Raw genomic sequence first — 25563 nt, forward strand, 5'->3', positions numbered from 1 at the left:
CTCTGTGGCCAATCGGCGGTTGGGAGCCCGCAAAGGAGGGTGGCGGAGTTAGAAGCGGCTGTCGGCGCCAGAAAGGGTGAGCCGCGTGGCGCAGCTAGGCGGCACGGGTAGGAAGGCAGCTGTGCTTGGCTTTCGTCTTTGCTGGGAGGCTGCTCCTGCTTCCACCACTTTTGCCCTCAGCGGCCTGCTACTCTGCCTCAGTCAGCATCGGGGTCTCTCTTCTATGGGCTCGTAGGATCCAGATTCTCTGATGCCCAGAGCCTAAGTACAAAATGGCGCCACGGGCAGCTAAGGAACGGCTAGGCTCAGCAGTGAGCTCTGAGGCGGGCCGGGACAAAGGCGGCGTGCAGGGAGGCGGAGGCGAGTCGCAGCTCTGCGGCGTTGCTGCCGTTGCGTGGGGCTGGCGCTGACGCTTCCTGCTCGTGCTGCTTCAGTGCGAGTCCTTGCGATACTATTTTCGGCGTGGTGGTTGGTGTTCGGGGTGGGCGGATGGCCTGTAGGGGTAAGTGGAGGTGAGGCAAAATCCCTAATGCCTGGGAGACCTGGGCCAAGGGGGTATACGGAGAGGGACTTCTCTCTGTCCTTCAGAAACTACCCGCAGTCTGCCTGGGTATTGTGGAGGAGGCATGCATTTTTCGCCCGGGTGAGGGCTTTTTGATCTTTTGTATTATCTTGCAGGTTTTGATATGAACAGGATCCGGATCCACGTCTTGCCGACCAATAGGGGGAGGATCACCCCAGTACCCAGGTCTCAGGAGCCCCTCTCTTGTTCATTCACTCATCGTCCATGCTCGCTACCTCGTCTGGAGGGGCAGGAGTTTTGCATTAAGCATATCCTTGAAGACAAGAATGCACCCTTCAAGCAATGTAGTTATATTTCCACGAAGAATGGGAAGAGATGCCCTTGTGCTGCCCCAAAGCCGGAGAAGAAAGATGGGTATGTATGTGTAGATATTTTTGTCGTTTGTACTTATAATTTTAAAGAGAGAGTGGAAAGGGGTATGTGCGCTTGGGTGTAGCTACCGAGTTTTTAGCTTACCTGCGTGTAAAATTGGGGTTATGAATATATCCTTGGGAAGTAAAAGAAATTAAAACGGTGAAAAGTGGAAGGACATGACTTACAGTTGGGTCACTTAGATCATCTCTTTGGATCGTTCCGTTGTCTTTAAAATAAAGGGATATTGTAGATTTTTCTTAACCCTGGAGTCCCTTGCTCTTTTGGCCATCTCTGAACCTTTTAAAATAATACGCAAAATGTTCATTTTTCTGGGAGAGGCTTCATAGGTTCTATTATGTACAAAGATCCATGCGGAAACATAACTTGGCTAGATAATTCTGTGTATATCCTTTTGATTTTAAAATTGTGTGACATCGTATGTTACCTGCTCTATATTGATATTGAAGTAAAATATAGAGTTTCCTTCCATAATCAGTTTTGAAAGATGAAAGTGGATCTCTTTGATTTGTTGTGAGGTGTGGTCATTTTTATAGTTGGAATTTTTGTTTGCTGGGTAGAACATTAGATTAGGCTACCAGCATTTCCCTTTAGTAAAACCAAATACTTGAGTTGACCTTGGGCCAGTAAATTACTCTGCCTCACTTGACTTTTATGTATTTATAAATAAAGAAAATGGTCATTTTAATTTCCTGAAAGGGATCTAAAGATCACTGAATGTGAAAATCATTGAACTTTCTCAAGACAGAATCTGAGTATAAATAATGTTAATATTTTGTCTCTATAGGGTGTCCTTCTGTGCTGAACATGCCCGTAGAAATGCTCTGGCACTTCATGCTCAAATGAAGAAGAACAATCCAGGGCCTATGGGTGAAACTCTCTTGTGCCAGCTGAGCTCATATGCTAAGACAGAGCTGGGGTCTCAGACACCAGAAAGCAGTCGCAGTGAAGCCAGCCGAATTCTGGGTAAGGATCTTCTAGAATGAAAAAGGAGGAAGAAAGGTAACAAAAACCTTATTTTGGTTTAGCGCAGTACCTTGAATGTATATGGTATTTGATAACAATAATTCATTATCAATTTGGTGAGATTCCAGGACTGCTGTGTTGTTCACCAATTCTGAAGTAGTGTTTTCTTAGGTTTATGTTCCTGAGTTTATGACAATTTTCTTCATTGCTGTTTTTATACTTATCTTTGCTAGGTAAGGTAATTTCAGGAAACAGTTTTGAGTTGGACTTCCTGTCCTTTTGAGGGCATGGTGAACTCACTTAATTTTCAGATTTGGGTTGATGTGTTAAGTAATCTAGTTTCGTGTGGTGGAGTTACAGAGGTGGGAAGTCTTAATGGCTGCTCTCCCTTCCTTGCCTCAGATGAAGACAGCTGGAGTGATGGGGAGCAGGAACCCATTACTGTGGATCAGACATGGAGAGGTGACCCTGACAGTGAAGCTGATAGCATAGACAGTGATCAAGAAGATCCCTTAAAGTAAGTTGTAATTCCACATGAGGCTTCTAAGTATTTTATGTAGTTAGTATGTGGAATGTAGTGTTGCATACTGCTAAAAGATTAATAACCTAAGAGGTTTGAAGATAGCTATTTGTGAGCAGAAACAGCTTCTCTAAATTAAAATATCATGAATTCTTACCATCTTGCTTCAAGGCAGGATTGGATTATTTTTTTAGAAATCTTGTAATTCGGGAAAATTTTGGATGTCAGATTTTATACCTGAGAAAGTTAGGGGAAAAAATAGAAAATTTCTTGGACATAGGAGTGGGAGGTGGGTTGAAAAATGCTTACATCAGTTAGATAAGAGGACTTTTTTTTTTTTTTTAAGAGAGAAACATTGATCACTTGCCTACCCTAGGTACCCACACTGGGACTGAACCCACAACCTAGGTATGTGCCCTGACTGGGAATTGAACCTTCATTCTTTTAGTGAATGGGATGACTGATGCTCCAACCAGCTGAGCCACCCGGCCAGGGCGAGAAGAGAAAATCGGTGTGAATGCGTTCTTGGCTTAACCCCCAGGAATAATAAAGTGATTTTATGTGAATAACTACATTTTTACAGAGTTATATTTTATGTTTTGGGTTTTTTTTTTAAGAAAAATAAAAAGATGTGCCAAGAGTTTCCTTTGGTTTCATGCCTAAGAAAGACAAAGTGATTTAGAAACCAGGAAGTGAGTGATCAGCCTGATTATATCTTCTTCCTAAGGTTCCTCTCTTCACGTAACCCATGATCATCTTAGGAGTTGCAGAAACATAACATTGCTACTCCAATTTCTGTCTCATTGTTTGGGTTTAGTTCAGGGGTTTTTTTCCTTCCTTTCTGACTTCTGTCTCTGAACACTCTTCACTGACAGTTTAGGTAAAAGTGTGTCAATAGTGGGAGAGGTAGTGAATTTCTAGATGAACTTGTATTGAATCTTCAGTTTTTTAGAGTTTTCTTCATTACCTTGGAGGTTTAAAAGAAGTTTAAAAGAAGTCATTTAGGGTTACATTTTCTGACTAATTTCATCTCTGTCTTTTGAGTAATCTGTAGTCAGCAGTTCAGGAAGTACTTTTGTGAACAGTCAGCTAAGTAGTTTGAGAAGGAATGTTTGATTTGTGGCAAGATTCTCTCACAGTAGTAACTTTATTCCAAGTGTATTTAAAAAAATGTGTTCATTGTGCCTCTAGAAATGCCAAACTTCCTGCTTTGAGGGGTCACAAAGTGACTGCTGGCTTGGTGCACACTCAGCTTGGAAAGTCTGGAAACTTGATTTTGTCAGTAACCTAGGGAAGATTTGTCTTCAGGGGCCACACTCACACTAACCTAACTTACAGTAGACTGCTGTATAAACCAAATACCAGTTAAGTTATTATGAGATGTATAAATATTAAAATGACTAGGTACTTGATGTCAGTTCCTCCTAAAGGGAACATCCAAAGGGGAAAAATAAAACCTTAAATACGTACAGCTATTAAGCAATGAAATACAAGACTTTCTTTAATTCTCTTAGAGTATTGTAAAAAATGTTTGCATCTTTAGGAATGTAAGAGTTAAATGTTCGTACTTAGGTGTTTACATATTACTGCCTTGTTATATTTAATACAAGGGCTTAATGAAATTTTTTTTAACCAAAAATGTTCATCTTTGGTGCCAGTGTGGTCATACTGAGGCCACTTTTTGAATCAGTAACGATTTACAGGATGTATATTCACTTGCTTGTTTCAGAAAGGGTATTTGTATTTATGATGATGTCATGAGAGATGTATTATAACTGGAGTTACTGTGTGTGATTTCCTTCAACGTGACCATTTACTTAATTGGTTTGTAAAAGGTGATCTTTAAAAGCTTATTTGCAGAAGCATCCAATACTGGTGAAGTTTTAGCTTAGGAGTAATTGTTAAATATTTCTTCCACTTTTTAAAAAGATTTTATTTATTCTAGAGAGAAGGGCGCAGTGGGGGGGGGGGAGAAAGAAAGAGAGAGAAACAGCAGTGTGTGGTTGCCTCTCACTAGTCCTAGGGACCCGCCCTGCAACCAGGCATGTACCCCGGTTATGAATTGAACTGGTGATCCTCTGGTTCGCAGGCCTGCACTCAACCCACTCCACAGCGCCACACGTGCCAGGGTTTCTTTCACTTTTTGAAAAAAATGTTTTATCATATCACTTTTGCAAGCAACCAGAACTTGTTTTGGTAAAGGCCATTTCAGGTTATTGCGTCTTCATTGTTACCAAAACAAAGAAATTTTGGAGAATGACTTTCAATAAGAGACACTATTTAGTGGAATATAAGGGGACTCCTTTTTAAAACAAAATTTTAGTTTTTGATTACAGTTGATGTCCAATATTGTCTCAATTTTAGGAGTACAATCCAGTGATTGGACATTTATATATAGCTTACAAAATGATCACCCTGATAAATGTAGTACCCATCTGACACCATACATAGTTACCACAGTATTATTGACTCTATTCCTAATGCTGTACTTTACATCCCTGTGACTATTCAGTAACTACCACTTTGTACTTTTTTAAAACTTAAATTATTTTATTGTTTAATTACAGTTGTCTGTATTTTCTCCCCACCGCCTCCAAGCCCACCTCCCTCCCTTGCTTCCACCCTCTCCCTTAGTTTTGTTCATGTGTCAATTTGTACTTCATTCCTTTACCTTTTTCACCCATCCCCGTTCCCATCTGACAGTCATCAGAACGTTCTATGCATCTGTTTCTGTTCTGCTTGTTTATTTTGATTTTTAGATACCACATACAAATTAAATCATACAGCATTTTTCTTTCTCTGTGTGACTTGACTTTACTCAGCACAGTATCCTCTTATGTCAATCCATGTTGGAAATGGCAAGATTTGTTTTTTATAGCTGAGTCATATTTCATTGTTATGCACTATTACATTACCCATTCGTCTGTTGATGGACACTTTGGTTGTTTCATATCTTGGCTATTGTAAAACAGTGCTGCAGTGAACATATGGAAATGTGTGTGTGTTAGTGTGTGTACAAAATCTTTTTTAATAGTCTTTTTAAAAAAATTTTAATTATTGTTCAGGTAGTTTTCTGTCTTTTACTCCCATCCTAGCCCACCCACTCAGCTAAAATCTTTTATGTACATATGATTTAGTGTTTTGGGTTTCTTCAGATAAATACCCAAAGTGGAATTGCTCTGTCCTTCTTCATTTTTTGTTATAGCCTTTTTAAGTCTGTTTTGTCTGTTATAAGTATTGCTGTCCCAGAAGGTTTGGGGACTTCTCTTCCCTGCTCTGGATCACCTGGAGCTGGGGGATGTGGTGGGCGGCTGGGGCCTTCACTCCTTAGGGGGACCTCTGAAACCAAGGTATCCCTCCTGATTTTTAACTGCTGCATGTGGGTTTGAGTCTAGCCTGTTCAGCATCTCTCCCACTTCTACTAGTCTCTATGTGATGTCTTTAAATTTTTTTTATTTTTTTATTTTTATTTATTTATTTATTTATTTATTTTTTAGACCCCCCCTAAAATTTTTTTTATTGATTTTTTTTCTTATGTTTAATTTTTTTAAAGTTTTATTTATTTATTTTTAGAGGGGAAGGGAAGGAGAAAGAGAGGGAGAGAAACATCAATGCGTGGTTGCCTCTCACGTGGTCCCCACTGGGGACCTGGCCCGCAACTGAGGCATGTGCCCTGAGTGGGAAAAGAACTGGCAACCCTTTGGTTCGCAGCCTGTGCTCAGTTTACTGAGCTGTACCAGCCAGGGCTATTGATTGATTTTTTAGAACAATATATTTACTTATTTTTAGAGAGGGGAAGGGAAGGAGAGAGGGAGAGAAAAATCAATGTGTAGTTGCCTTTTGCACACCCCCTACTGGGCACCTGGCCTGCAACCCAGGCATGTGCCCTTGACTGGGAATCGAACCAGCGACCCTTTGGTTTTCAGGCCAGCACTCAGTCCACTGAGCCACACCAGCCAGGACTAATTTTTAAAGAGAGAGAGAGAAACATCGATTTGTTGGATTTGTTGTTCCACTTATTTAGGCATTCACCCAGGATCGAAACAAGAATTCAAAAAAAGATGAGGAGAGGCATAGGAACCTCTGGGACAGTTCTGACCCAGGATCATACCTGCGACTTGGCATATTGGGATAATTCTCTGACCAACTTGAGCTACCGGGTGAGGGCCTCTGTGTGACTTCTTTTATATCCTTAGTTGCAAGACATTGTTAACTAGATTTTAGGTGGTTCTGAATGATGGTGGTTCTGTAGTTTAGTTGTAATTTTGATGTGCTTGTGGGAGGTTCTGAGTATCACATTTACCAGTTCCATCTTGACTGGAAGCGTATTTCTTGAAGATGAATTCTAACATTAAAACCTTGACTTATATTGCCCTGGCTGGGTGGCTTAGTTGGAGTACACTAACATTTTAGTACACTAAAATGTTACGGGTTCGATTGCTGGTTGGGGCACACACCTAGGTTTGCAGGTTCAATCCCTTGTTGGGGCACGTACAGGAGGCAGTTGATTGATGTTTCTCTCTCACCTTGATGTTTCTTTTTCCCTGTCAAATCAATAAACATATCCTCAGGTGAGGATTTAAAAAAAAACACAACAGAAAACCTTGACTTATATTTGTGCCTGTTGGAATAAAGGGATTTGGTTTAGTACAGCTAGCTGTGGCTGTCTAAAACATCCATATTTAAATACATGATACATTTGTCACATGTACCAGGAATTCGTATTAGTCGGGTTGCTCACCCCTCATCTCCCTATTTGATTTGTAGTGAATTCTAATTGTAGTGTCTTTCCATTTATAAATTCTAGTTCTCAAACCATTGGCTAAATTCTCTTTGGATAGGGTACAATGAAATTAATTTCATTTTAATAAACTTGACACTTAGGTTAAGGCCTCTGTATTTTAGGGTGGCAGACATATTAATGTAGGCATACCTCATTTTCTTGAAGACCTAACCTAGTCACCTGATTTAGACATTAGTTTTAAGACCTTTTCATATTTTCTGATAATCTTAGGTTTTGTCACTTCTGTAATTTGCTGGTTTTATTCATGTTTCTGTTCTAAATTTCTGTTCGCTTATTTTTACTTCAGTGCTTTATAGTTATACAATACTTATACTATAGTACTTACTATACTATAGTAACTATAGTACTTTATAGTTATACAATACTTATACACACGTATTATTTCCTATTTAGAAAAAATTGTGGCAGAGCTTATGCGTTCAATTTTAAACAATAATTTTATTTACCTATGTGTTTCAGTGACTTAACAGCTAATTTTTAAAGAAAGCATAATTTTTAGACTTAAGTGTGTAATTTGTGTGTATTATTTTTTAAATAACAGAAACAAATTTTCTGGGTTAAAATATGAAAACACCAGCCCTGGCTGGTGTAGCTCAGTGGATTGAGTGCTGGCCTGCGAACCACACGATCGCAGTTCGATTCCCAGTCAGGGCACATGCCTGGGTTGCAGGCCAGTTCCCAGCAGGGGACTCAGGAGAGGCAACCATACATTGATATTTCTCTCCCTATCTCCTTCCCTTCCCCTCTAAAGATAAATAAATAAAATCTTTAAAAAATGTTTCTTAGAGAAAAATTTAAAAAATATGAAAACACCAGGTTAAGGTGTAGCTGGCTTGCTTTTCCTGTTGTATAATGATCACAAAAGACAGAACTGAAAATCTTTTGAATTTGGTATTGAGTTTCTTTATAACCTCATTAGTCACTGGAATAGCTTTTTTAAAAAAGATCTATTAACTTATAATTGACAGCGAAATTTAATAGAGTTGATGTAGATCATCTAAGAGTTTTGATAATGACTTAATCCAGGGTACTGTATTTTGAGAATGTTATCAAGAAAATGAGCTGAGGACAGTGCCTAGCCAAGCCATTGTGGCTGGTGTTTGAGGGCCCACATAGGGAAGCTCCAACATAGGGATGTATTTTTTTTTAGTAGGGGTGTATTTTTAAATTAGATGGTATAATCTTTTAATCTTTTGTACTTTAATTAAAATATGTTAAGATACATTCTACAATAAATTGAACACTTTTAGATTGTCCTGACAGTTAAGTGATTTTTCTGTATTAGATGAAATATGATGTAGATTAGTAAAAATTTTGAGTGTACTATATCTTTACTTCTTTTTAACATAATGCAAATAACTGGGAAAAATAATGAAACATCTTCCCGTCCTCATATTGTGAGATCATAGATTAATTAATATTCATTCTTGGAGATTTTTTAAAATAACAATTTGGTAAAATGTGTGAAAAGATTGCTTTTAATAGGGTGATTGCCTCAGCAGTTGATTGCTTATTAAATAATGTCTAATAGTTACCCTTTTCTCTCTTTTAAGCTTGGGTTTTGTTATTGTGTTTTCTTATGCTTTGCTGAATTATCTGTTTATTCCAGACATGCTGGTGTCTACACAGCTGAAGAAGTGGCCCTGATCATGCGTGAGAAACTAATTCGCCTACAGTCTTTATACATTGATCAATTTAAACGACTTCAGCATCTGCTGAAAGAAAAGAAGCGACGGTACTTACATAATCGCAAAGTGGAGCACGAAGCTCTAGGTAAGTCGTATGCTAGGTCCAACAACCTGCTATAGGTCTGATGTGTCCCTGCATGTGGGTAGTAGTTAGAGTTATATCTCTGTGTTGGTATCTATAGTGGAGGAGAGCTTGCTTTTGATGAAACTGCCTATCTTAAGGCCCAAGATTTTTTCTGTTTACTTCTTGTTATTTTGGAGATGATTCCTTAATTGGTTGCTTGGCAGATAACATCTTGACTGTTGTGTCTCTCCAGGTAGTAGTCTCCTGACTGGCCCAGAGGGACTTTTGGCCAAAGAACGAGAGAACTTAAAGCGTCTCAAATGTCTTCGGAGGTATCGTCAGCGCTATGGAGTGGAAGCCTTACTACATAGGCAGCTGAAGGAACGTAGAATGCTGGCCACAGATGGTGCCGCCCAACAGGTAATTTGTGTATACATGACTAAGGTGTATACATTTGCTTTATTTATAAAGTTAGGGTAATCGTCCAAGCACTGTTGGATAGTCTTGGCTCTGACTTCCTGGGTGGGGGTGTATAGAAAAGAACACTATCTGGAAGTCCAGAGACGTGGGTTCTAGTCTCACTTCATTCCTGACCAGTTCTATGCCTGCACTGGTAATCTCTCTGGGTCTCTGTTCTCATCTGCAAATTGAGGGGTTGTCATAGAGTTCTCAGTTCTTTGGTTCAGAAATTAATTAGTTCAGAAATAGGCACAGGTTAAGCCCAAGTTCCTTGGGAACTTTGTTTTAGAAGGCAGAAAGACAGTTAGAATAATAGGAGCAATGAATGTGGCAAAATAAGGTTTGATAGGAAGAGGAATTCATGATCACTGTTAAATTTGTTTCTTAGGCCCTTGGTCTCTGATTTAATAAGGGTCATCTTATTTTTATGTTTTTGAGATTCCACATAAGATTAAAATTTGGAAAGGGTTCTGCTAAAAGATAAACTAGTTTAAAACCATTAGTCTATATCACATTTTCATAATAAGGAGAAGTAAAAATCAAATTAAGATTGATTCATTTGTCAATTTTAAATTTTTGATTAAAATTTTTTTTCCTTTTACATAGTATTGGTGAATTAATTGGCTGTATGTTCTTATGTGGGTTGGTGTGTGGGCTTTTTGTTTTTGCTTTTTTTTTAAATTGCTTGTTTTTTTTTTAACTTACCTGTTTTTTTGTTTTTTTTCATTTTAGGCCCATACCACTCGTTCAAGTCAGAGGTGCTTGGCCTTTGTGGATGATGTTCGTTGTTCTAATCAGTCTCTTCCAATGACCAGACACTGCCTTACCCGTATCTTTTTACTCTGTTCAATTTGCTAGCTAGACTGAAGGCTAGTGGGAAACAAGTAGTTCACGAAATTTAAGGACTTTGTTTTCCTTTGGCCCTGAATCAAGGCCAGCAGTTTGCTGAAGCCGCTGGTTTCAAGCAGGAGCCTAAAGCAATATCTTTCTATGGTCTGTTGGCCATTTCAGAGCTTAGGAAATGTAATGGTCAATTCATTAGAAAGAAATATCTGGGTCATTGATAATAGATGTGGGCTAGTATTTATTCGTAGGCAGTTAATACTGGGATGCCAAAATACAGAGGTCCCTGATTTAACCCGTTTGTTAGAATTGTAACCCTGTTAGGTTCAATTACTACAAAAAAAATTACTGTGAGTTTTCTATGAATAACAGTAGGATAATTCTGAACTGTGAGCCTCCTTTGAGTATTACCATTACCCTTTTACATGGTCAGAGCCCTAACTTGTATTTTGAGACTTCATTTAAATTGGAAATTTTCTATTTACAAAAATGGGATGATTACCTTTAATTACCAATAATTTGCCTTTGAACCATCATAGAATCTTTTGATGGTGCTGTGGGACTGCACCTGTTATCAGGCTACAAATAATTTTGAGCTGTTTATCGTGGGGTGAAAGTATATCTTTATTGTGGACATTGTTTGAGGAAATTACTTTTCACTCTAAAAGCTTTTGTTCAGTATGGTCTTTATTATATGAAAGGCATAAGTCTTGCTGGTTTGATTTACCTGGCAAGGGATAAAACATTTGGAAAGTAAAAAGCATGTATTTTTTTTTTCAATAGAAAGAGGAGAACCTTTCCCTTGGTCTTTTGAAAGGGAAACTTATTTTTTTCTATTTTTATCAAATATACTATAAATTTGTTATTGCAACAAATTTCTCCTTAAGGGATTATTGTCCTTATATAAAATGCTTTTGCAAAGTAATTAAAAACTCAAATTGAATGCCCAAAATGTAATTGGGAAAAGGCTATTTTTGGACAGATTTAAAAATAGAAATAGCTGATAGTTGAATAGTGCTTATCATTTCATTTTTATTTTTCATTTTTAATTATTTTATTTTAATTGTTGTTCAAGTACAGTTTTCTGTCTTTTACTCCCATCCCAGCCCACCCCCTCAGCCCTACCCCGCTTATCATTATTTTAAATCAGTGAAATAGGAAATAAAACAAGTGTTTTAATCTATAAATTTGATACTTACATATGATGTTTAATAAGAGTCCATTATAGAAGTTGGTAACAGTATGGTGAAATGGGCCCTGTAAATGCTTTCAGCAGGAATATAAACTATAGGCTTTTTATAATAAAGCACTTTGACAATATTCATATTCTTTGATATGAAAACAACACCTCTGAGAATTTATTTTAAGGAGATAATTAAATGCAGATCAGTATTACATAAAATTTCTCTAGTTGGAGGCTGTCTTAAAAATTTTTAGAGCCCTGGCTGGTGTAGCTCAGTGGATTGAGCGCGGGCCTGCGAACCAGAGGATCGCGGTTTGATTCCCAGTCAGGGCACATGCCTGGGTTGCAGGCGGGTTCCCTGCAGGCCAACTCCCAGCAGGGGATGCATGAAAGGCAACCATACATTGATGTTTCTCTCCCTCTCTCCTTCCCCTCTAAAGATAAGTAAATAAATAAAATTAAAAAAAAAAATTTTTAGAGATGAGCCCTGGCTGGTGTAGCTCAATGGATTGAGTGCGAGCCTACAAATCACACAATCGCGGTTCGATTCCCAGTCAGGGCACATGCCTGGGTTGCAGGCCAGTTTCCAGCAGGGGACTCACGAGAGGCAACCATACATTGATATTTCTCTTCCTGTCTCTTTCCCTTCCCTTCCCCTCTAAAGATAGATAAATAAAAATCTAAAATTAAAAAAAATTTAGAGATGGAGAAGAAAGTTATGATATAGCATAACATGGAACATGATATTAAACATTGAACAAAATTTATGAGTGACATGGGAAACGTTTGATAATAACAAAAATATGGAATTCTGCAAAGTATGTTTTAACTACATGGAACTAAATCAGTGGGAGGGAGTATAATGGAAATGTTAGTATTTTTGGAAGCTGGGTTTATGAATTCCCTTTTCCCCTCTGCTTTGTACTCCTTAGGTTTTCTTCAGTGGTTTGAATTACTTTTATAATACAAAAGAAAAAGCCCAAGTTACAGGTATTAAGGAGTATTTTAGACTTCTTACAGTACTGTGCTCACACAGTTTATTAGAATATTAGTATTTTTAAAAGCAGAGTTGAAAATGAAATGTTTGAAAAGAGGAGGGAAATATTTTTTCTTTTATGCTCTTTTCCACTCCATAGTTGCTTAAGTCACTTACCCTTCCTTAAGTCCTTATCCCAGAGGAAGATGCAACTGCCAGTGGTGACCTGTTAACTCTTTACTGTGGTCTAATGGAGACGGCACTGGACTGCAAGTGAAGGACACAGACTAGGTGTAGGTCAGCCACTCCCTTCTCTCCTCTGTTGTCCCCATCTGAAAGGAAAGGGGGTGGAGAGGATGAGGGGAAGGTTTTCCAGGAAATGTGCTATTAAATAAGTGACTTGTGATAGTCCTCTAAGTTCCATGAAAAAAGTTTCATTAAAACGTTTAATGTTAATGGATTAACATTTTAAAGTATTAGTAATTTAAGATTGGGCTTTTTAAGCACATAGAAACTATTCCCATTGGATTCATAAGTTCATTCGATCACTTCATTCAACAAATACTTATTTTGTATTATTTATTCTTTCTTTAGGAGATTCTCAACTGGGGCTCATTTTGTCCCTTTTAGCAATGTGCAGACATTTTTGCTTCTCATAACTTGAATAGGGATGCTACTGACATCTAGTGGGTAGATGTCAGAATGCTGCTGAACACCCTACAGTTCATGGGGCAGCCATTGTCATTAGTTGTGCCAACGTTGTGAAGCACTGTCTTAAAATAATGGATTGAAAAAAGTGGCTTTATTCAAGAATTTTTATTTGGTTTAAAATTAAAATGTGTTCGTTAGATTTTTTTTGGTTTTTAAAAATTACCTTATTATTGTAGTTTATTTCATTTTTTATATTTTAAGTATATTTTATTGATTATGCTATTACGGTTGTTCCAGTTTCCCCCCCCCTTTATCCCCCCTCGGCCCTGCAGCCCCCCAGCCTTCCAGCATTCCCCTCCCTTAGTTCATGTCTATCGGTTGTACATACAAGTTCTTTGAATTCCCTGTTTCCTGTACCATTTTTAACCTCTCCCCATCTATTTTATACCTACCAATTATGCTTCTTATTCTATGTACCTTCCTCCCATTCTGCCCTTTCCCACTGAAAACCCTTCATGGGTTGTCCATTTCTCTGATACTGTTTCTGTTCTATTGTTTGCTTAGTTTTTGTTTTCATTGTTTTTTTTTTCCAGTTGATAATTGTGAGTTTGTTGTCATTTTACTGTTCGTAGTTTTTGATCTTCAGTTTCTTAGATAAGTCCCTTTAACATTTCATATAATAAGGGCTTGGTGATGATGAACTCCTTTAACTTGATCTTTTCTGGGAAGCACTTTATCTGCCCTTCCATTCTAAATGAAAGCTTTGCTGGGTATAGCAATCCTGGCTGTAGGTCCTTGCCTTTCGTGGCTTCAAATACTCCTTTCCAGCCCCTTCTTGCCTGTAAGGTTTCTTTTGAGAAATCAGCTGATAGTCGATAGTCTTATGGGAACTCCTTTGTAAGTAACACTCTGCTTTCCTAATTGCTGCTTTTAAGATTCTCTCCTTATCTTTAATCTTGGGTAACTTAATGATGATGTGCATTGGTGTGTTCCTCTTTGGGACTCTCTGGGCTTCCTGGAAGTCTATTTTCTTTGCCAGATTAGGGAAATTTTCCTTCATTATTTGTTCAAATAAGTTTTCAACTTCTTGTTCTTTCTTCTGACATCCCTATGATTCAGATATCGGAATGTTTAAAGTTGTCCCACAGGTTCCTGGGCCTCTCCTTATTTTTTTTTTGAATTTCTGTTTCTTCATTCTGTTCCTGTTGGATGTTTATGTCTTCCTTTTGTTCCAAATTATTGATTTGAGTCCTGGTTTCCTTCCCATCACTGTTAGTTTCCTGGATATTTACCTTTATTTCAGTTTGGGTAGCCTTCATTGGTTCCTTCATTTTTTAACCAAGCTCAATCCTGTGAGCATCTTAATTGCCAGTGTTTTGAATTCTGCGTCAGGTAGATTGGCTATCTCCTTGTCGTTTAGCTCTTTCTGGAGTTTTGATCTGTTCTTTCATTTGGGTCATATTTCTTTGACTTTTCTTTTTAAAATATATTTTATTGATTATGCTATTACAGTTGTCCCATTTCCTCCCTTCATTCTCTTTCACCCTGCACATCCCCTCCTACCCACATTCTTCCACTTTAGTTCATGTCCATGTGTCTTGAGTTCTTTAGCTTTTACATTTCCCATACTATTCTTGCCCTCCCCCCTGTCTATTTTCTACCTACCATCTATGCTACTTATTCTCTGTACCTTTTCCCCCTCTCCTCTTCCCACTCCCCTGTTGCTAACCCTCCATGTGATTTCCATTTCTGTGGTTCTGTTCCTGTTGTAGTTGTTTGCTTAGTTTGTTTTTCTTCTTGTCTTAGGTATGGTTGTTAATAATTGAGTGTGCTATCATTTTACTGTACATGTTTTTTATCTTTTTCTTAGATAAGTCCCTTTAATATTCCATATAATAGGGGTTTGGTGATGATGAATTCCTTTAACTTAACCTTATCTGAGAAGCACTGTTATCTGCCCTTCCATTCTAAATGAAAGCTTTGTTGGATAGAGCAATCTTGGCTGTAGGTCTTGGATTTCATTCCAAGGAGCTGGAGTACTTCTTTCCAGCTCCTTCTTGCATGTAAGATCTCTTTTGAGAAATCAGCTGACAGTCTGATGGGAAGTCCTTTGTAGGTGACTGTCTCCTTATCTCTTGCTGTTTCTAGAATTCTCTCCTTCACTTTAATCTTGGGCAGTGTAATTATGATGTGCCTTGGTGTGTTCCTTCTTGGGTCCAACTTCTTTCGGATTCTCTGAGCTTCCTGGTCTTCCTGAAAGTCTTTGCCAGATTGGGGAAGTTCTCCTTTATTATTTGTTCAAAAAGGTTTTCCACTTGTTGCTCTTCCTCTTCCCCTTCTGATACTCCTATAATTCGGATGTTGGAACGTTTCAAGAGGTCCTGGAGGTTCCTAAGCCTCTCCTCATTTTTTTTTGAATTCTTGTTTCTTTTCTGTTTGAATTTTGTTTCTTTCTTCCTTCTGGTCTACTCTATTGATATGAGTCTCAGTTTTACTTCCATCACTATTGGTTCCCTGTGCATTTCCCTTCATTTCACTCACTTTAGCCTTCATTTGTTCATCTAATTTGTGACTAAATTCAATTCTGTGAGCATCCTGATCACCAGTGCTTTGAACTGCATCTGATAAGTTGGCTATCTCTTGGTGGCTTAGTTGTGTTATTTCTGGAGCTTTGATCTGTTCTGTTTCGGCCATTTTTTAATCTTGTCACGCCTGTTACATATTGAATGGCTGAGCCTTAGATGCTCACCAGGGTGGGGCAACTCAGTAGCAGGGTTGTGGTGCTATATGTGGGGCGGGGTCAGAGGGGGAACAGTGGCACTTACTTTGCTCTCTGTTGGACCTGAGTTCCTTCCGCCACTTCCTCCAAGCAAACTGCGTCCTTCTGGTGCTGGTTCCCAGGTGGGTGGGCTTGTGTGCGTTCTAGGACCCTGTGGGTTTCTCCGGCGAACTTTACAGTGAGGTTGGCTGTTTCTTTCTGTGCATCAACCCCCACAGGTGTTTTCAATCAGTGTTTTGAGGCGTTATTTCCTGGCCCTGGGACCCTGGATTACGTGGTCTCTCTCGCTCCCCAGTTATATGAATGTGAATGTGGAACCTCCCAGTCAGCCAGCCTTGCCTGTAGTACCTCGCTTCACACACCCCCTCGCTGGGTCTGCCCACTGCCACCCCACACTGGGAGTCTTCCAACCTCTGCCTGTGCACCCAAGGTCTGCCCGCTGCCGTCTTGTGCACCCAGGGTGCCTTGCATGCCTGGTGTCACCGCTTCTTGTACTGTGACCCCTCTCCACACAGTCGCCTGACTCCGCCCCACCTAGTGATCTGGGTGAATGTGTCTGTTTCAGCTCCTTGGCTGTCCCATCTTACATACAGTTCAATTCTCTGTCAGTTCTGGTTGTTACTCTGTTTCTAAATTGTTGTCCTTATTTTGGTTGTATGAGGAGGTATAGTGTGTCTACCTATTCCTCCGTCTTGGCCAGAAGTCCATATTTCTTTGTTTTGATGCCCTGTTATATTATGGGGGGGGGGCCTTCGGTGTTCTCCAGGGCGGGGCAACCCTCCTTGCTGCCTTGTGCCACTGCCTGTGGGGGAGGGGCCAGAGAGGGAACAAAGGTGCTCACTTGCTCAGCTCTAGCCCCACTTTCCACCAAAGTTCCTGTGAGACTGGGATTTTCTCCCACCATGGCAACCACCCACTGTAGTTTATAGTTAGCTTGTGAGTCGTAGTTTCCCATTCAGTCCACTGCCGTGCCGGAGGACCTTGCAGTCAGTCTTGCCCGCAGGCCTGCACTGTCCTCTGCCTTTCCAAGGGTCTTCTCCCCCACTGGGCTGCCTGTCTCCTTCCAACAGGTCTGGGTGAATGTTTTCTTTAATTCTTTTGTTGTTGGAGTTCCATGCAGTTTGATTTTCTGGCGTTTCTGGTTGTTTATTGTTTTTAGATTGGTCGTTATCTTCCTCTTGGTTGTGTGAAGAAGCAAAGGGTTTCTACCTACGTCTCCATCTTGACTGGATAATTTTATTTTTAAAAATTTATTTTTCAATTCCAGGTGACATTCAATAATCCTGGATACAATCAGTTTATAGGCAATTGTGCTTTCTTACTTAAAAATAAGCCTAAATTTGAAATAATAGGAAAATAACTGTGCAGTCAGGAGTTTTAGAAATGATAACACTTCAGTAAAATGTGTTTTGTAGAGTAACTTGAAATGGAGTTTTGTTATTTTATCTAATCATGATTTCAGTTTTGATTCATCTTTCAGAGCTTCTTGTCAACTTGGAAATAACAGCCCTGTTCTGCTTCTAGCCTTAGGCTGTCATGTTAGAGCTGGAGCATTCCTGGAGTACTTTCTTTCCATGGGCTTTCATAAGCAAAGTTACCTTCTTCCCTTTCTCTGTGGAATAGTAACAGGAGACTCCCCCGCACTAACACCCCTCCCTCCCCCCAAAAAGGTATAGAAATACATTTTTACTTCCTTTCAGTCACTATTAGTAGAGCTTTCATTTTCCCCAGTCCTCTACTGCTTTAAGCAAGGTTCAAAGAGATTTTGCAAACTTTTTGCCAGTCTGCTTAATGGAGCACAGACAACTTTGTATATCTCTTGACTCTTGGAAGGCGTTTGTAGAGGACTCTGTAAGCTATTTGCATTTTTCTTGACATGTTTCTTCTGAGTAAGTGTAGATTCCTAGGATTGTTGTTCTTTGCTTCGCACTATATTTTCAAATGTTTTTGTTTGACCTTATAAAGAGAACAAGATTAATGTCTCCAGTTTAATGACTATGCAGTGTAACCTGTTATTTTGTGTAGTCCAGACCTTGAGTTTTTATGGCAGACACCTCTTCTATTTTATACCTCCCATAGATCTATTTTATTTCCCTTGACCATTTTTCTACAGATATTTGTCAGGACATGAATCAGGTTCTCTTCAAATGCTGCCAGGGGTCTGAAGAGGTACCCTGCAACAAACCAGTTCCTGTAAGCCTCTCTGAGGATCCCTGCTGCCCACTGCATTTCCAGTTGCCTCCTCAGATGTATAAGCCCGAGCAGGTACTGTCTGTGCCAGACGATCTGGAAGCCGGCCCCATGGATCTGTACTTGAGTGCTGCTGAGCTTCAGCCCACTGAGAGTTTACCTCTGGAGTTCAGTGATGTAAGTTAGAGAAGCTCTGCTCTGGTTGGCCCTTGAGGCAAGGCCTTATTTATTAATGGTAAGAATAGGTTAGTCTTTTGTGGTTAGGAGGGTTGATAAAGTTTTTGAAATGATATGTATATGGTTGTATGTGTATGTTAGCCTGTTCATTTAGAGACAGTTTAAATTGGCAGAAGTTTTTCTGAGAAAATGATAAGGGAAACTGTAAACTAAAGGAAGTTGGAAAGTCAAGATTATGGTTGGATTTGGTATAGCCAAGAAATTCAGTACCCATCCACAAGGTGAGTGGTTCACCAGAATCTTACTAATAAAACCAACACATTCTGACATCTCTACTCTCGACAGTGTGAACTTGTGTTTTGGCTGTATAGTAAGCGGTTTCATTTTCAGATTAATGTGTGTCCCAATAAATTACTCTAAACTTACCTCTGGTTACTGTTTTTGTTTTTCTAAGATTTTATTTATTTTAGAGGAGAGAAAAGGAGGGAGAGAGGGAGAGAAACATCAGTGTGCAGTTGTCTCATGCATACCCCCTGTTGGAGACCTTGCCCGCAACCCAGGCATGTGCCCTGACTGGGAATCGAACTGGCAGCCCTTTGGTTCGCAGACCTGTACTCATTCCACTGAGCAACACCAGCCCTGGTTACTTATTTTGTTTTGATGTTATTACATATTCTGTTGTGAGTGGACTAGAACAGCATTTATCTCCCTGAGTATTTACTTTTATAGCCTTCTAAGTATGTGCACTACTCTGCTTTTCTCAGCTTGTTCTTCCATTGGCACCAGCCCATAAACCAGCTCAGATTTTGTTTCCCTAGTTGGCACTACCTTACTACTTGACTAAGGATCAATTGACATTGCATCTTTGTCTTGGCACTTTGCTTAATCTTCTAGATAAAGGTCTTCATTATTCTGAAGATGAGTCTTTTGCATTTCATAATAAAGGTATCTTATATAATATGTTTAAAGGGACACATCTAAATGGAAAATTCCATATAGGTTGCAAGATTGTTTGCCAAGGATAGAGGCAAGGTTAGTATATAGGGTGGCCTCAAGAGATACTAAAAACTAGGTTAGGGTAATAACTGAAAAACGGCATTAAGAATAAACTGATGGTAATTTTTTTATGATTTTCCCCTCCCTTTTGGGGGTTATATGCAGTGTACAAGTATAATAAACTTGTGATTTGTATTCATTGATAACAAAATTTTTATAATCCTGATTATAGTAACTGTTTACAAAGTTTCTTTCACACAGATTCATAGAATGTAAGAACTAGAAAAAGAGGTTATATACTCAAGTGTTTTCCAAACTTCCACTGAGATTATGTTGTAGAGAGTGAGTGAACAGGTCACCTCAATTGAGGGAGACATAGTCTAGTCCACTTCCTTTGTTTTACATGTGAAGGAAACCCAGAGGGGCACCTTTATTTTTAAAATTTAGTAACACAAGAAGCTTTATAGGGTCTAAAAAATAACCAGTACATCACCAAATTATCTTCAAATATTAATGTACATCTGTAGAACTAGCATGTGTTTTATATAGATCTACTAGATTATTAGTGTTTATGTCATCTGGTCATTCCCAGAGCCATTTCTTTTGGACCATTTGGACCCTAACCCTCTTTTCACCTTTTTTCCCCATGTTTTAAGTGATGTTTTCTTTCTCAGACCTTTGATAATCTAGAGTTAAGAAAATACGACTGTTCCAATGTTTGAAGATTGTATCATTTGCTTTTTGGAGAATATTTACACAAAATGTTAGTGATTGTAAGTTGTGACTATAGGCAAAACCTGACATTTTAGTACTCCTAATTTTAAAAAATACTTAAAAATATATGTTGTCAAGCTTTTTAATATTTATTTTGGGCATGGATTTATTTCTAAAAGAATGTTGAGGAAAAAAACCTTACTTTTGAAAATCCAATGGGTTTTTAAGGTGAACCTTGGTTAGAGGTAAAAGTGATAATCAATGAGCTATTTGTAATCGGTAATCTTCGTGTTAATGTACTTTTGATAAACCACAAAGCTTATTAAAAAGTAGTTTTATTCTTAAATCTTCGAAGGTAAAAGTTCTCAAGAGCCCTGGCTGGTGTAGCTCAGTGGATTGAGCGCGGACCTGCGAATCAAAGGATTGTGGTTCGATTCCCAGTCAGGGCACATGCCTGGGTTGCAGGCCAGTTCCCAGCAGGGGACGCACAAGAGGCAACCATACATTGATATTTCTCTCCCTCTCCACTTCCCTTCCCTTCTAAAGATAAATAAATAAAATCTTTAAAAAAAAGTTCTCAAGAAAATGTTGAGGCAAAATTCAGTTTTAGAAAAGGATTTTTTTCTTCCCACAGATTCTTTATATATTAGTATAAAATTTTGGTGGGAAGAAACAATTTCTTAATTATATGAATTTCACCAAGCAATTTTGTTGTGTGTGTTCTTAGATATCATTTCTATAACTTGTTAATAACTTTTTTCATGGGAGGGCCAATTATGAGCTATTAATATGGGTAAAAATTCAACCTTTCCTTCTGGATATTACATTCATCTGTTTTCTATGCTTTGATTCAAGGATGTTTGGCAAGTAACAACTTACTGACTTAACCCTGTTACTTTGAGCTTTTGCTTTATTTGTGTGTGAAGGAGGTTTTGAGAGTGGAAGAAAAATGGATTCTCTTAAAATGTTTTGATGTTTGTGTCTCTTAACATTCCTGTTATGGTAAGCATTTCTGCTGATTGTGTTTTCCTCTTTTATTTTAGGATCTTTTCCCCAATTTTAATTCTTGTAATAGACAACACTGAATATGTGAGAAAAGCCTTTCCAGTATCTGTCTTTGAAAACATTTCCAGGCCATTGTCATCTTGAGATTTCAAAACCTTTTGCCTCACCACTTAAATAGGTTCTTTTAAATTCCAAGTTACTTCTGTCATGATTGTGTGTAGTAAAAAATTGAAGGAAATAGTTAACTGTCTTGCCATGTGAAAACATTGGTTTCTGTGGTTATTACAGAAGTTTCTGAACAGTACACACCTGAGATGAATGTTAGGTAGTTACGTAGCTGACTGTATCCCTTTCCCTGTGTTTCTGCTTAAATTGAACAGATTTAAGTCCAATATTCTTTACTTACATTCTTTTTTTTTTTAAACCTTAATTATTTTGAAGATGCGATTCCTGCTTCTGGTGATTCGCATCTGGTGATTCGCATCTGCTTCTGGTGATTCGCACCAAAGAAAGGGAAAGGATTTGAAATTCTAAGACTTACTTTAAAGCATAAACTAAGTAAGCTGGGGGAGCCTCTTGTGAAGTTAGATTACTGGGAGCAGAGCCTCTATAAAACGGATTGTACCTGGGGGGGGTATAAGCCCTTGGGTAATTTTCACTTTTAGGCAAGAGAGTTTCAGAGAAGCCTCTTAGAAAGTGGTGCCATGAAAGTCTCCTACATGTCGTCTGAGCCTTTGCATTGCTTTAGGCCCTGAATCAAGACCAGTGGTTTATCGTAGCTGCTGGTTTCAAACAGGAGCCAAGAGCAGCGTCTTCCTGTTGTCTGCTGGCCATTCAGGGCCCCAGTGGGAATGACCAATTCAGATAGAGGAAACAGCCTATAGAATATCATGGTTTGTTTTTTTTTTTTTTTTTTTAAGCAGTAATTGGACAATGTTAAGTTTAAGAATCGGGAACTTGCTCTGTGGGTATAGGGACTTAACCAAAACACTATTTTGTAGCCATTAATAGGGACTTGAGTTTTTTTGTCCTTCATTTCTTTTTTCTCTCCCTTTCCCACTTTTGCTTACTGGCTTGCTTTGTGGCTTGTAAGAGTTTAATCAAGAAATCTCATATTGTCTAATATTTAAGTCAATAGTTCACTTTAATTTGCAGTTTTGCTGATTAAAAAAATGCTCTTTTAAAAAAATGCTTTTAAAAGCTACTATGGTGGTCTGTGCTTTATATGTGGCAGCAAGAAAAAAGGCTTAGTGCTTTTGGGTCTTACCTAGTTTTCTGGACATTAAGGAAGTTATTTAGGGTAGGCAAGGGGTAAGGGAAGATGGGGAAACTGCTTTGTGGTTTGCTGACACACATGCCAACTTTAGCTGATTGGTGCCTTTGGTATTGCTGATAGGCTTTCCTCTTTCTTTTCCTAGGACTTGGATGTTGTGGGTGACAGTATGCAGTGTCCTCCTTCGCCCTTGCTTTTTGATCCTTCATTAACCCTTGAAGATCATTCCATCAAAGACACTGCTGAAGTTCCCATGGATATTTTGGCAAGTGAAGAACAAGCCCAGCCAGGCCTCCCTCATGTAGTCACGCAGCCAGCAGTGTGTACTCCAGGCAGTGAGTGCGGTTGTCACGCACAGAGACTGTGAAGGTGCCCCAGATGGCAGATCACCAGAGAGAAACCCTGCTTCTCATATCTTGGGGAGCAGGACACAAATTTATTTAGTTACTAGACAAAGAAATCTAGGTAAATTGTTCGTTTTAAGGGAGAGGTTAGCACCGGAATTATTTTCATCATAGGGTAAGGGTAGGTAATGTGATTTGGTTTCTTTCTCTGAGCCATGGGAGGGATTTGAATGGCCCTGACTGAAGACCAGCAGTTACACTATAACTGCTGGTTTCAAGCAGAGGCCCAGAGGACTGTCTTCCTGTGATCCGTTGGTGGTTCTAGAAAATGAGCACAGAATGGCTGTTTTCATTGGGAAGAGACAACCCACAGCTCTCCCTCCCACTGGGAGAGCCTTAGGAATGCTTCAAGTAATGGCTTCTGACTTTAAGAGTTAGGGACAGTTAAGTGTGGGGAAGAACAACTGCCCAGAGTTATTTTATTTCTACTCTTGTTCTTTTCGCTCCAATACATGGACATTATTAAGTCAGATTCATGCTCAGACCATGACAAATGCAGTTGTAACCAAAGTGACTTTCTTTTAACAGGGCCACATGCAGATGGCTGGAGACGGGTGCAGATTGCAGGGATCTCGAAGTTGTGAGCAAGCCTCTGCACCATTGCCTCAAAGTGGAGTGGCTACTGCCAATGGGAAGCCAGAGCACACTTCTGTCAGCTGATAGTTTGTTTTGGGAACCATTTGACTTTGGAGGATTTGAATTTCCCATTCTTTAAATAAGTATTTCTGACCAGCTCTCTCTCTGAAGGACAACCCAGACTGTTTTTCTTCTGGGCTATTTCGTGCTATAGTCAAACATCACCATGTTTTGGGGGAAGGGACCAGTAGTGTCTAGAAGTTGTGGGTGTCTGAGACAGGAGAACCCTGTCCGAGCTGCTGGGATTGAGTGAATATTTGGGACTCTGTCTACAGGGAAAGCCATCTTTGTGAGGGGATTTTCCCAGTCTTGGAATAAACCCCATCGGTGTTTAGGTGGGAGCTGTGTACTCTTGGGATGTTGATGGGCCTGATGTCTGGTTGTTGCTATCTAACAGCCTGTGTTTAGCCTTTTCTCACCTCGAACTTAATTGGGTAATCTGATCCCCCTCCCCCCACGGAAAATAGCTCATAGGACTGGGCTCTCCTTAACTGTCCATTTTGCTTCTAACCTATGTACATTTCTGTGTTGACTATCTCATGTAAAATACCATAAGAAGTTAATGTATATAGTTTCTATTAAATATTAAAATATGAAAATATAAAGTAATCAATTGAATGTTTGGTTTGTATTTGGGGGGTCCTTAGGGAGCTGTTTCTGATGGGAAAGAAAATGGGGCAAGATATATTTTGATCTCAAGAAGTAAATACATTTTCAGTAACTAACTTGGGGTTCAGTTTGCAGGGTAAGATAAAGACTTGTTAGAAGTAAATGGAAAGGGGTGGGACCTTATTAAAGCCTGCCTCTCCTCGGTGCTCCCTACTCCTGCTCCCACTCCCATGTTCGTCTTGCCATGTCTGATTATCATTAAAAAATTCTCTAGGGCTGGGAATGTATGTACATAAACAAAAATAAAACTCCCAGCCCTGGCTGGTGTGGCTCAGTGGATTGAGCACCAGCCTGCGAACGAAAGGGTTGTAAGTTCGATTCCCAGTTGGGATGCATGCCTGGGTTGTGGGCCAGGTCCCTGGTAGGGGTCATGTGAGAAGCAACCACACATCGGTGTTTCCCTCTCTATCCCCCCTCCCTTCCTCTCTCTAAAAATAAATAAAACCTTTAAAAGAAATAAAACTCCCAGAGAAGTTGAGTCTGATGCTGCATCACAGAGATAGGTGTAGGTTGTCAAGAAGGTTGATGAATCAAGGGGTGGGGTTAAATTCAGTCACGGTTAAGTTACCTGTGCCAGAAGCTGTCTGTCATGATGCATTATAACAAGGAGGCCAAAAGATTACCTCCAAAAAGAGCCAACCTGAGATACAGAAGTTTATATATAGTTAAACCAATGATTTTCAACCTTTTTCATCACGACACATTAATGACAAATTCTGCAGTATTGTAGGAAATACAATCTTGCTAGTCCAAAAAAAAGTATAATTTTGAGTCATTGATCCTAGGCTATTGTGTTTGTTGGCTGTTGCCATTTTTTTAACAATCTAAGGGCAAGGTCATTGCCCCTGACTAAATAGGTATTGGACATTTTGAGAATTCTTACAACATGCCAGTTGAAAATGGCTCATTTACACACCATCACTTTGGCTTTAGTTTAAATACGTACATTCACAGAATGGTTGAAAGTAACTTAGAAGGCCCACGGGGTGAATTCCTGGGATCTTGCATAGGTCTTGCAATATACTCTTTGTTTGTGATTTCTACTGCTTACCTGTTTAGTACTTTCAATATTTTATACACTGGAGAAACATGACTTGTGCAACTGTGAGTGATCTACAAACCACTAGCAGCGACCCATTACTCATGACTGTTTTGTGAACAGGCCCATGAACACTTCTGGGATAGGGGAGGGGAAGTGGAGGCCAGGAAATTAGCACCCCAGAAATAAAATTTTTTAAATTAAAAAAAAACTTCATCTGAGCATATGTTCATGAATTTCTAGAGGAAGGGAAAACGAAATACTGTGAGAGGAATGTGGATCTGTTGCCTCCCAAATGTGGCCCAACTGGGGACCAGACCCACGGCCTTTTGGTGTACAGGGTGAGTCTCCATCCAACTAAGCCACCTGGTCAGGGCAGCCGCCCAGATGTTTTGATGGTTACTGTTGAAAACCCAGTAGCAGTGGTGAGTTTTGAGAAGGCCACGTGTAGCCGCCAGTCCTCCAAGGTCTTGGCTTTTGTTGGGCACAAGGAAAACATAATTTGGTAAAAAACCTCAGGCTGCATCGTATCTGAGAAAGTCTGCTTACTGGAGTCCCTAGAAGTGTTCCTT

The 25563-nt window shown here is 39.3% G+C and overlaps 1 protein-coding gene and 3 non-coding genes across 6 annotated transcripts; all 4 read left to right on the plus strand.

Moving 5' to 3' along the window:
• On the plus strand, positions 1 to 23888 carry KANSL2 (KAT8 regulatory NSL complex subunit 2). 3 transcript variants are annotated; one of them, XM_037030905.1, is made up of 10 exons: positions 1 to 107; positions 679 to 937; positions 1743 to 1921; positions 2324 to 2438; positions 8855 to 9018; positions 9251 to 9417; positions 10189 to 10285; positions 18002 to 18255; positions 22389 to 22508; positions 23176 to 23888. In XM_037030905.1, exons 2-10 carry the CDS (start codon positions 687 to 689, stop codon positions 23305 to 23307), a joined length of 1479 nt encoding a protein of 492 aa, XP_036886800.1. In that variant the 5' UTR covers positions 1 to 107; positions 679 to 686; the 3' UTR covers positions 23308 to 23888. The 3 variants fall into 3 exon arrangements, with proteins under 3 accessions (XP_036886800.1, XP_036886801.1, XP_036886802.1); XM_037030906.1 differs by having other exon boundaries at positions 18002 to 18153; XM_037030907.1 differs by having other exon boundaries at positions 33 to 76.
• LOC118976530 (small nucleolar RNA SNORA2/SNORA34 family) lies at positions 10374 to 10510 on the plus strand. Its single transcript, XR_005064294.1, has one exon. It is a non-coding gene; the product is annotated as a small nucleolar RNA SNORA2/SNORA34 family (small nucleolar RNA).
• Positions 21716 to 21849, plus strand: LOC118976531 (small nucleolar RNA SNORA2/SNORA34 family). The gene has a single exon (XR_005064295.1). It is a non-coding gene; the product is annotated as a small nucleolar RNA SNORA2/SNORA34 family (small nucleolar RNA).
• On the plus strand, positions 22818 to 22955 carry LOC118976533 (small nucleolar RNA SNORA2/SNORA34 family). The gene has a single exon (XR_005064297.1). It is a non-coding gene; the product is annotated as a small nucleolar RNA SNORA2/SNORA34 family (small nucleolar RNA).
• Positions 23889 to 25563: the final 1675 nt, after the last annotated feature.

This window comes from Sturnira hondurensis, unplaced genomic scaffold (assembly GCF_014824575.4).
Source record: "Sturnira hondurensis isolate 20B ecotype Veracruz unplaced genomic scaffold, ASM1482457v3 Scaffold0020903, whole genome shotgun sequence".
NCBI classification, from domain to species: Eukaryota; Metazoa; Chordata; class Mammalia; order Chiroptera; family Phyllostomidae; genus Sturnira; species Sturnira hondurensis.